This window comes from Felis catus, chromosome B2 (assembly GCF_018350175.1).
Source record: "Felis catus isolate Fca126 chromosome B2, F.catus_Fca126_mat1.0, whole genome shotgun sequence".
Lineage (NCBI taxonomy): Eukaryota > Metazoa > Chordata > Mammalia > Carnivora > Felidae > Felis > Felis catus.
This window is the reverse complement of record NC_058372.1, coordinates 45,624,725-45,637,267: the sequence shown is the minus strand read 5'-3', so window position 1 is coordinate 45,637,267 and position 12,543 is coordinate 45,624,725. Positions and strand designations below refer to the sequence as shown.

Sequence of the window (12,543 nt, the reverse complement as noted above, 5' to 3'; positions counted from 1 at the left end):
ACTTTGCTATTTGAAAAAAAAAATACACACTTACACTACCCTAGCTTAGTAATATGACATAAGAAATTTAATTTGTTCTTCATTAGGGCATTTCAATGTGTTAAAGTAATTTTCAAAATAAGTTTTGATTCCTTTTTCTTTATTTTTTTTTACTTTATTTTATTGTTGTTTATTTTAATCCAAGTTAGTTAACATATAGTGTAGTAATGGTTTCAGGAGTAGCATTTTGATTCTTTTTTCTTTAAATACCTTATAGGAACCTTCTTTCTCATTATTTGCTTGTTTCTACTAAATATGAAACTCTGGTGAGGAAATCCAAGATAGCTGAGGATTTCATTTAATGGCAGTTTATTCTACAATATTTGATATTGAGAATAAAACAAAGAGACATAAGTTCAGAAATAAATAGGAGGGAAATCTTATTTAAACAAACAAGCAAACAAAACAACAACAAACCTTACCATTTTGTTAGAAATATCACTGCTTTGTTGAACATCTGACTCTTGGTTTCAACTCAGGTCATGATCCTAGGGTCATGGGATTGAGACCCGTGTTCGGCTCATCACTGAGTAGGAAGCCTGCTTGAGTTTCTCTCTCTCCTTCTGCCCCTCCCCTGCTCTCTAAAATTAAAAATTAAAAAAGGGGGCGCCTGGGTGGCTCAGTCGGTTAAGCGTCCGACTTCAGCTCGGGTCATCATCTCGCGGTCCGTGGGTTTGAGCCCCGTGTCGGGCTCTGTGCTGACAGCTCAGAGCCTGGAGCCTGTTTCAGATTCTGTGTCTCCCTCTTTCTCTGATCCTCCCCTGTTCATGCTCTCTCTCTCTCTCTCTGTCTCAAAAATAAATAAACGTTAAAAAAATTTTTTTAATAAAAATTAAAATTAAAAAAGAAGAAATATCACTGTCTTCTATACATGGGAAGATTTTCTTTTCAGCAATACGAGACAACTGATAATCTAAAAGTTTCCAATATTCTTGCAGTGTCTACCTCATCAAAAATCAGTGAAATCTGAAATGCAATTGTCTTGGACAGAGGTCTGCAGCTAAATTATGTTGCAATCCCAGAAAGTATCTTGATGTCAACTTAGCACATACATTGAGCAGATATGACACTTACTCCCCTATAATTTCAAAGCATCACTGAGTATTTTTTTTTCTCTGTAATTTTTTTTTCTTTCTTTGTGACATTAATGTCTCTTTCCTCTCCTATCTCTTGAAGAATTTATTCTTTGATCTTGTCTCTGAGAGTCTTAATTGCCTTTTCCACTGTAGAGCTTTGGATTGGGTGGTAATTTTTAAAAGCTACTCAGTAGTTACTGTAAACTGAATAAGACCTAAAGAATTCAAGATATTTTTTTTTCTTCTTCTGACATTACTGCTCCTGGAGAGAGAATATGATGAGATGCTTTGTGGCTGTGAGGTAGCATCATGACCTGTAAATGCACTGATTCACCTTGGAACAATTTACCTACCACAGACTGCCTGGGCTGACTTTTTTTTTTTTTTTCATGCTGCATCAAGAACCTGAAATACTGCAGGGACTTCCTAATGGAACTCTTTCCTTTAAAGTCACCCTTACTGCCTAAATCATCTCCCATGGTACACTGAGAAAGCACTCCAAAAAATAAAGTGTGCGGTTCCCTGCTTAAAACTCACAGTGGTTTCTTACTGCAGAACAGTTAACTCCGGCTCCCTATAAGGCTTTCCTGGCTCTTAAATTTAAAAGACCTTGCTTTGCTCTCTAGCCTCAGACCTCATCTTTTCCTTCAGTTCCTTGAACACTTTGGCTGTCCTTTGCCCCCAGACCTGCATGCAAATCCTTTTTTCAAGTACTCACTAAGTCCCCCTGCCAGTAGACTATCTTACTCTACATGTTTGGTGTGCAATGAAAATAGAGGAGGAAACATATTTTAGGGAAATGTTACAGTAGAGTAAGGGGATTGGAAAAAAAGGTAAAATTTATGGGTTTTTTTCCTGTACCAGCCTCCAATTTCTATATACACCTTTCTTCATCCGAGACCCTATTGTCCTCAGACACTTTGAGCTGTCTCTTGCTTTTCCTGTTCTTAATAAAATAGTGTCTATAACAATAATGCATGGGGGCACCTGGGTGGCTCAGTCAGTTGAGCATCTGACTTCAGCTCAGGTCACGATCTCATGGTTTGTGAGTTCGAGCCCCGCGTCAGGCTCTGCGCTGACAGCTCAGAGCCCGGAACCTGCTTCGGATTCTGTGTCTCCTTCTCTCTCTGCCCCTCCCCCACTCGTGATCTGTCTCTCTTCTTCTCTCAAAGATAAAAACAAACATTAAAAAAAATAACGTATGATTAGTTATATATACCTCAGGGTGAACTGAGTTAAATATTATGGGATGTTCATTATATACCAGGCTGTGTTCTAAACCCCGGGAAATTGTCAGTGAGCAAGATAAGAAAGGTGTCAGCTCTCAGCGAACACACATGCTAGTTGAAGGAACATTTGAATGGTTCAATAAGATCACTTCAGACAGAAATCCTTTGTAAGGAGAAGACAAAATAGGAGCATATCATAAAGTGAGGGCTGGGAAGGAAGTGTCTAGTTTAGAGCATGCGGTTCAAATGTTCTTTTTAAAGGTAAGACCTCCGTGAAGAAGTAGCCCTGGCCATAGAAGAGTAGAGGAAGGCATTCCAGGCAGAGGGCATGGCAGGTGCAATGGCCATGTGGTGAAAGTTGGTGTGTTGAAGGAATAAGAAGCAAGACAGGAAAGCTGGAATAGAATTCATGGGGAGAAGACTGGTGGGGGACAAGGTCTGAGGCTCAGCCAGCGGTGGGACATGCAGAGCCTTGCAGACCCGGTAAGGAATTCTCATTTCTTCCCAGTGCAAGTGGAAGCAAGTAGAAGATTATAAGTGCATAAGTGGTGTCATCTCATTTAGAGTTGTGCACGTGGGCTCTGGCTTCGATGTGCAGAAACGGACGAGCAGAAGTGGGCACAGGATGAGCAGAAGTGGGCACAAGGATGTGGAGTTAGGAACTTCAGTTCATCTCCTGTTAGTGATGTCTGTTCAATTCAGCGAAACACTGAAACAGGAGAGCATTCAAAGTGATGTGTTACCATTTTGTCATGTTTTTAAGGTTTATCTTCGGGCCGACAAATGTGATTTCTGTACTTAAAGGAATCTTAGAATTTGTGTAAGAGGTTTTGTTGGAAAAGGAGGAAGTTGAATCAACATGCATGTAAGCGATTAAGCATCGGACTTTGGCTCAGGTCATGATCTCGCAGTCCGTGAGTTCAAGCCCCGCGTTGGGCTCTGTGCTGACAGCTCAGAGCCTGGAGCTGCTTTGGATTCTGTGTCTCCCTCTCTCTGCCCCTCCCCCACTCACACTTTATCTCTCTCTCTCTCTTTCAAAAATAAATAAATATTAAAAAAGGAACAGTTAGTGGGGACTAGGAACCAAAGTGCCCTCCCTGCAGTCAGCCCCACAGGATTCTAGAAAGTTCTGGATTTGGAATCAGAAGAATTGCATTGGAACCCTGGTTCATCACTTTGACTAACAGGTCTGCCTTCTCTGAGCCTCTACATTTGCTCACCTGTTAAACACAAATGTCCTACCTGGTGATTGGTAAGATTTTGTTATGCCACAAAAATGATTAATTCGTGGCTCTATTATAATGATATCATTTCTGGCCTTCACATCTGACTTTATAGGTAGTATTTTCATAGGATAATAGAGCTGAAAATTATCTTCAACATTATGTAAACATTTACTCCTATATTCATATCTGCTCATTTAGAGATGAGAAAATGGAAACCTACAAGGGGAAATGAACCAGCCAAGGGTTTCTTAGCCGGTTAGCCCGAGACCTGTGCTGCAAGCCAGGTCACAGGACTCCTGATTAGGCGTTCTTGCCACTAAACGCCCCCCCCCCCCGACTGCTTACAGGTCCAGGGAAGTTCTGCCCAGAGGATAATTACAATACAGGTTTTATTCATTCTCTATTTCTCCTACCAATGAACTGTTAAAGTTGGGAAACTGACAAACTCTTCTACCATCCCTTACAAAACAGTAGAATTTTGCCTTACAAAAATATGCTCAGTATAGTTCTGAGAAACATTGGGATGATTTCTCAAGATCATACAGGATGACTGGGCCAATGGCTTGTACAAAATGTGGACCTTTCAGCACAGCTTTCTGTTCAAGGACGTCTAAAGACCTTGTTTATTTTGTTCTGGTGCATGGAGTAGAACAAATTAAGAGAGAGAAATTCATTCTATTAGTTACATCCATTTAAATATAATGGGATGAAAGCGTATCTCTTATGAGGTAATTTTTGTAAGAAATGGCAATTAGACAACTTCAAAAGGGGGGGTGAGCAGTTAGCCAAACTCAATAAAGATCAGTTGTTTAAAAATCTGTAGACTTTTGACTTTTGTCCAGGCACATTATCAGTGCCCTCTTTGATCCACTATAATCTCCAAATGAGGCCTGAGGGACGCATAAATCTTTGTTCCGCTGTTAAAGATCCCTGAGAAATCTTTTTGATGACAAGAATGAGTAAAGACAGATGGAACTGCACATTCTTAAGTGAATAAATATAGCTTTTAAAATACTTTCTCTTTCAAATAATCAAAAGCACATGTCAACATCACAGGCAGGATTTCAAAGAAGTAGAAACCAGGGTGGAGCTAAAAATTATACCAAGCTTAAACCAAAAATAAACAAGCCTAATTGAGAGCAAGAGTGGAAATTCTTTAAAGAGTGGAAACCATATTCCAGTCTCTCAGTGCTGGGACAAGATGCCCACTCCTTCTTTGAAGCTTCCCTACTGTTTCACTTGCAGCTCATCGGAGAAGCCCACAAGGTTTCAAAAAGAGAGAGTGGGGAAACTCCAGCTGGAATTTCAGGTTTTTCATATATATATATATATATATATATATATATATATATATATATGAAAAAAGATGGAAAGTTTACAAAGATACAAAGATGCCTTGGAAAGGGGAGATTTTCCAAGCAAAGGAAGGAAAAAAACCCTCAAATCCAATTCTTATTTAGAAATAAATTGTTCATTTAGAGTTGGTCAGGTTGTATTAAGTAGAAAAATTGCTTTTACTTAACGTATAGGGGCAAATGGGTATGTGAAATAACTATGAAATTTCCTCCTCACAAATCTTAATGACACCACTAACAACATTTGTACTTGCTGTAAATTTCTCAAACTTTTTTGTGCCTGCAACACACTTTCAAGTACGACAGTTACTTTAGTGCATGTTAAAAATACAAATAGGAACAAGTACCTCAGATATAGAGTCTGACTAAATGAGTCCATAATAACTGGTTACAGGTGTCTACTTGAGGGTAGAGTGCGTTGCAATTCTGTGATAACAACCACGGTTAGCAGACTGTTTGGGTTTGTTGCCCTTCTGCACTACCTTTCTAGAAAGAATTGTTTCCTGCTCTGCTTCTATGCTTTTATATCCTTGTGAGATAAATATCTTGCTTGACGTAGCAAATGCAGATTCTCCTCATGGCACTAAGTACCTTCGTGCCTGCATTTCACGTGGTACCTGCAGCACATTTTCAATGCCATGTTCCATCTTGTGACCTGCTATTGGGCTCAGTATTGCATCGGACCACCATTGCCACTGAAGTAAATGACAGTTGTGGCAAAAAGAAAATATCCAAATTGATTTAAATTTGGTGATGGCCATCAGGGATTTCTCTCTGAGTGTTAAGGCACACTGGTTAATAATTACTGCTCTGAATTAAATAACTGCATATCTGGGGTGCATCGTGGCTCAGTGGGTTAAGCATCTGACTCTTGATCTTGGCTCAGGTCTTGATCTCATGGTTCGTGAGTTTGAGCCCCGTATCAGGCTCCACACAGACAGTGCTGAGCTTGCTTAGGATCCTCTCTGTCTCCCTCTTTCTCTGCCCCCATCTCAAAACAAATAAATAAACTTAAAATAATAAGTAAATAAACAACTCAGTATCTACCTTACTTGTACCTTAAAGAGGAGTGATCACTTCTCTCATAAATATCCTAGTCCTATGACCTTGTCTGCTCTACTTCATGCGAAATTCTAAAATCACAATGACTTTTGACAAGCCCACCTGAAATCTTATCAGTTTCATCGGGGGAGCGGGGGGGGGGTGTCCACTGTGTTCTATGGGGAAAAGGTCAACCTATGACTGAGGCAGGTGTTTGGAGGGAACATCATGATGAGTGAGCAGGCGCTCACCTCATATTTAGGAAACATTTCAACACTCTTGTGTTAATTGTAAAAACAAAACAAATAGTATCTTCTATCTGGTGTGCAGTGCACCGTTGCACCCCCAGGAGCCCCAGAGTATAGATGTTTGTAATGTTCATGTGTGTTTGTGTGTGTTGGTGTAGGTGTGTGTGTTAACCCTGAAAAGCTTAGTGTATATTTACTAAATGGATTATTCTTCCAATTTTTGAAATGTTAACTCATGCCATGCTTCATGAAACTGAAGCTGAAAGTTTTTGGCTGAAACTGAATCGTAAGACTTGATCCTGCATAAAGGAGTTGTAATAGACTGCTACAGACAGAAATGATGGGAACGGGGGTAGGGACGGGATGGATCATTTCCCTATGCATGTGGCGAGTCTTGCATAGCTTCGTAATTCTCTTTGCATCTTTCTAATCCTGATCATCTTGCATGGGATCCCATGACACTCCAAAAGGTTAAATATAAAATCCTCACGTGCCACTCCACCCACATCAGCTCCACGATTGCAAGAGCCATCCTCTGCCTTCATTGTGTTCCTTCACTTAGAGTAACAATCTGTTGTCTGGAATGTGCATCCCTCTGGTAACTGTAGTCTCTCCTTTTTCTGTTTTCAAGGATGGGAGGAACAGTTTTATTGGACACCAACTGGGCGGGGTAGTGGAAGTGCCAAACAGCAAGGACCAGCGGGTCAAGTCAGCCAGAGCCATTCAAATCACCTACTACCTCCAGACCTATGGTTCTGCCACCCAAGACCTCATAGGGGAGAAGTGGGAGAATGAGTTCTGTAAGCTTATGAGGAAGCTCCAGGAGGAGCACCAGGACTTCCAGCTCTACTCTTTAGCATCCTTTAGCCTCTGGAGAGACTTTCATAAGACCAGCATCCTGGCCAGGAGCAAGGTCCTGGTGAGCCTTGTGCTGATCCTGACCACAGCCACCCTCTCCAGCTCCATGAAGGACTGTTTGCGCAGCAAGCCCTTCCTGGGCCTCCTGGGGGTGCTCACGGTGTGCATCTCCATCATCACGGCAGCAGGGATCTTCTTCATCACCGATGGAAAGTACAACTCCACCCTGCTTGGAATCCCATTCTTCGCCATGGGTAACTATCCATCCTTGTGGTAATCGGATTCTTACCGATATGGGGCAAGGTAGTATATTTCTTGAATTCTCAGGCAGAAATACGTTTTAATTTTGCACTGATGCGTCTGTGTGATTATGTAAAATCTTACTTGGGGGTGGTGTCTGTTTCACCTTACTGGGCCTTTTGGAAATTTTAGGCTGACCAAGTCATCTTCCCATTTATGTTGGGGAATTGAGTGCTGTCAGGTATTTTTAAATTATACAATATTGGAATTCTCTACTCTGCTTCTTCAAAAATGATAGGCCAGGGATAATGGAGTACGGAGCTAAGGAAACCCAACACTTAGTCTGAACAAACTTTCGTGGTTCATATTCATGGGATCTTCAAGTTGATGATGGTGAAGAGTGAATAGCGTAGGGTGAAAATTCAAAGAACCACTGACATGTTCTAATCTGAAAAACTCCTTCATTAATCTTGGCTTATTAATTCATTTCAAAAATTTTCCAGAAATTATACTCATTTACTTACCTCCATATTAGCTAAACCTTCCTGCTGCTGCTTAAAGGTGTCTCCCCCAATTTCTTACATCTCTGGTAAAAATAATTAATGAGCACCTTCACTCAAGATTATTCCTTCTTATAACTTTTCTCTTAGGCACACATAAATGTCTAGAAAATGCTTTATGAGTGTGTGTGTGTGGGATGTGTGTGTGTGTGTGTGTGTGTGTGTGTGTGTGTGTGCGTGTGTGTGTATGTTCTCACAAAAAAGAAGATCAAGTCTGGGAAGAAATGTGAGTGATGGCTCAGCAATGAGACTGATGGAGTGCATCAGAAAAGCCATGATAATGGTGATATCTGTGGTACTACAAAAGAGTTCTGTCAGATATGATATAATTCCCCACATTCAGTGATTTGGAGGTTGAGCTGTAATAATGGCCTCTACGAGGTGAACTGACATGAACAAGAGAGTCTTGAGCTGTAAAGTAAATGTTAAAATCAGCTATGAATTACAATTTTATTACTAAATAAAAAACCCCACAGGTATGTGGCCAAAAAGTCTTCCAGGTAATCCAGACCCTTTTTGTTTTCACTTTAACAAACATTTTTGAGAATACCGCAAAACAGATTTATAGTGTAGGTACTGGGATCAAACTTCTTTATCTGGAAACCCAAGTTCATTGTGACCCCTAGTAAGTCAGTTCATCTCAGTAAGCCTCAGGTTACTCTTATATAAAATAAGGGTAATAATCGTATCACTTTCAAATAATTGTTGTTTGAATGGAGTAGAATACACCTAAAGCTTAGAACATACAGCAAATGCTTTGTAAATCTTATCAAGCTTTAAGTGAGCTGGATTCAATGATCAATAGGAAACAACCCTTAGATTCAAGAAATTGAAAGTCATCCTGGATTTTGCATATCGTCTTTAAATCTTGTTAACAAAAGTTTTTTTTTCTTTTTCCCAAAGAACTATATTAAAATTTGTTTGTACCAGTGATAAAGGATGAGCCTAGATTTGAACTATTTAATACTTGTTTTTTGAGCTCAGTCTCTTGACTTGAAATAACAATATAATATAAAATTCATAAGGAACATTCAGCATGATTCACAAATGCAGCATGGCTCATTCAAAATGACAAATTAGATACCTAAAACTGTGGCAATCTAAGTAGGTAATGGAAAGATTTATCAGGAAAATTATATGTTATATAGAATTCTATATTCAATACAAATAAGGAGAAAGATTGTCTCCAGTGGTGTTGAATTGTAGTATCAATTCTACAAAATCAAAGTGGTGTTTTCATTCCTTAAGGAAATAATAACATGTAAAGCCATAGCACTGAAGCAAATGCCCAGACCCTGAAACACATACTTTTCACACTTTTTTTTTCCTCTCTCAGTGTTCTTTAAGATCATAACTCAACTCTGGACAGTGTAGGTGCAGACTCTAAGAAGCCTGGTGAATGGTTACTCTTCAGGATTCATAGAATTCAGTCCTTAAAATGTTCTGAAATAAACTTTTTTGGTATGTTCTGAAAACATAACTACAATAAACCTACCAATAAATACTTATTTCAGATATCTTTTCCATCAAGAGGGAGTTTGTTGGTTGTGCTTTGTTCTGTTTGTAAAATGATCCATAATGATAAAGATACCAAGATCAAGAACTAGCAAAATGAAAGGAATATCCTACAGGGCTAGGAAATCTGGGCTTTTATTCTAGTTTTTCCACTAACTTTGTATGTTTTATTTAACTTTGTCCCAGTTCTTCATATATTAAATGAAAGTTTTGGGCTTTTCAATCTCAAATTTTGAAGATCCTACAATATTATTCATTTCATTTTCTTTTTTAAAGTTATTTATTTATTTTGAGAGAGAGAGAGAGAGAGAGAGAGAGAGAGAGAGAGAGAGAGCAGGGGAAGGACAGAGAAAGGGAGAGAGAGAGAATCCCAAGCAGACTCTGCACTGTCAGCACAGAGCCCAATGTGGGGCTCAAACTACCAACTGCAAGATCATGACCTGAGCCGAAATCAAGAGTCAGACACTCAACAGACTGAGCCACCCAGGCACCCCTATTTATTTCATTTTCTACTGAAGCTAGATCATTCCTTTAATCATTCCTTTCTAATGTCATGTAAGGTATGCGTTATCCTCCAACCTCTAATCTCCATCCTCCTTTGTTGACTTCTAGTGTGTGTGTGCGTGTGTGTGCGTGCGTGTGTGTGTGTGTGTACATATGAAAGAGAGAGAGAGGGAGAGAGGCTTTAGATAGAAAAACCACAACCTTGCATTCAGAGCAGAACTCCATGAAGGTGATGAGGTGGAATGTGCTATTGAGCATCAGTAAGTTCAGTTTGGCAGATCTATATCTTCTAGGGGTACACATGGCATTGGTTGAAAATAGTCCTTTGATTGATCACATTGTATATGGTATCCAAACTGCATAATATGAAGTTAGTTGGGTGTAAGGCAAAGAAGCCCAACTCTTCTGGTAAACTTTTATTTCCATTCCTATCATCCCACAAGGATTTCTCTGAGGTAGTGAATATTCACTCCACTGTGCCTCAAGATTCAAACCTTTTGTGTTCATTAGAACTTATCCCTGAAGCTGAATATGTCACTTATGATGTTCTGCTCTTCAGCTATCTTGTTTCTGACCACGTATCTTCCTTCTAGACTGCACCTGCCTTGTTCTTTTTTCTGATCATTCATCCACTTAATATCCCTGGTGCCATTTAAGAGGCACATGTACTGTACTTTTATGTCCTGCCATTTTTTTTGACAGAGAGAGCACGAGCAAGGGAGAGGGGCAGAGAGGAGAGAGAGAGAGAGAGAGAGAGAGGAAGAGAGAGAGAGAGAGAGAGACAGAGAGACAGAGAGACAGAGAGAATGAGAGAGAGAGAATCTTAAGCAGGATCCGTGTTCTACATGGAGCCCAACAGGGGGCTCGGTCCCATGACCCTGAGATCATGACTTGAGTCAAAATCAAGAGTCAGTCGCTCAACTGACTGAGCTAGAGCTACCCAAGCACCCCCATCCTGCATTTTTTAAACCTGTACCAATTTTTATATTTTGTCTGTAAGTAAATTCGTGTCTCTCAAATTGTATGTTCCAGATTTAGGTTTATAAAAGATGATCATAGGCATATATATGACCTCTGGAATGACCTATTATGACTAAAATGACCCTATTTAACTCCAGCTTAACATCTTTTCTCTATGCAAACATAAAGCAATAAGAATGTCACTAATTTAATCTATAACTCATTGTCAGCCTTTTTTTTTTTACTTCATTTGCTTTGTGTGAATGTGTTTCCTCTTTCTGGAAGGAGAAATACGGGCTAATATTGCATACAGGTACCAACCTGGCTCCTTGCTGATCTTCTGTGGATAATTGCCAAAGACATTAGTAGCCTTGCTTCACTGTTATTTTTGCAATCTACCCTGAATTCGTTTTATATGCCAGGAGTCTTACTTTGGTCATTTGTGATTTTGACAAGAGCTGCTTTGTGGCAGTACTGAGACTAATTTAAAGTTCAATAGAGCTTAAAAAATAGGTAGTGAAGATAGTGAGTAAAGATGATGGACACACGTACCTGACTTGTTTTGTTCAGGGGAAGCCAGCATTCCCATCTACAAGACTTCATCATCTAAAACTCCATGCTCAAAATTCCGTGTTCATGAGCTCCATGTTCATTTGTTTATTAATGGATTCAAATATCTATTGAGCACCTACTATGTTCCAGGTATTTTTGGATTCTAGAGTAAAAGGCACTGAACAGAACTGATCAAGTTGTTGCCCACATGGATCTTACATTCTTGGCCTACAAAGGGGAGGCATCTGACAATAAACAAATAAGATGAGTGCTATAAAGTGCAAAAATAAAGCAGGATAAGGGATAAAGAGCATAAGTGGTAAGAGAAAAGACTTTCTAAAAAAACAAAAAGAAAGAAATTGAAGTAGGGAGCTAAATGAAGCAAAGAAGTATCCATGTGGCAACCTGAGAAGAGCGTCTCTGACAAAGCCAATTATAAATGCAGTCTTTTAGATGGACTTCTCTTGGTAAAGTTGAAGAACAGCAAGAAAGGGAGTGTGGCTGGAGCAGAGTGGACAACTGTGTGAGTATTATGAGATGGAGTTAGGAAAATTGTAAAGAGCCAGATCATGTAGGGCACTGAGAATACTTTAGATGGAAAGCTATCTGAAGCATTTGAGACATTAGAGTATGACCTGACTTAACCTTCTAAAGGCATCTTTGGCTACAGTGTGAAAATTAGTCTGCAGTGGATCGAGAATGGTTATAGGGAGACTGTGTAAGAGGTTATCACAAAAATTTATGGAATATAATGGTGGTGACTTGAAATACCATGAGAACAGGGACAGTGGTAAAAAGGGATTCGACTCAGGATGTATATTTGAAAATAGAATTGACAAGATTTGCTGCAGGATTGCATGTGGTATGTAAGAAAGAGAAGAGTCAAGGATGACCCCAATCTTTGAGGACTGAATAATCAATAGAAAGCATTTACTATTTATTGTCATAAGGAGATTATGGAAGGAATCAGTGGTAGAGGAATACTTTAGGAATTTACTCTTCTATCTGGTAAGTTAGATATACCTATGAAGCATCCAAGTGGGAAAAATATGGGCTAAGACAGTATGTAGAGCAGGTTCAGAAGTAAAATCAGTAAGTTGGAGCTGGAAATATAAATTTTGGATTTATCATGGCATAGCT

General features: G+C 39.5%; 1 protein-coding gene across 3 annotated transcripts in view; it reads left to right on the top strand.

Annotated features, from left to right (window-relative positions):
• Positions 1 to 12,543, top strand: part of PTCHD4 (patched domain containing 4) — a 181,484-nt gene that overhangs the window by 49,705 nt on the left and 119,236 nt on the right. For all 3 annotated transcript variants that reach the window (XM_045057630.1, XM_003986223.5, XM_045057629.1), the window contains one exon: positions 6,846 to 7,326. In XM_045057630.1, coding sequence (XP_044913565.1) covers positions 6,846 to 7,326 — 481 coding nt within the window. The remainder of the gene's footprint in view (positions 1 to 6,845; positions 7,327 to 12,543) is intronic.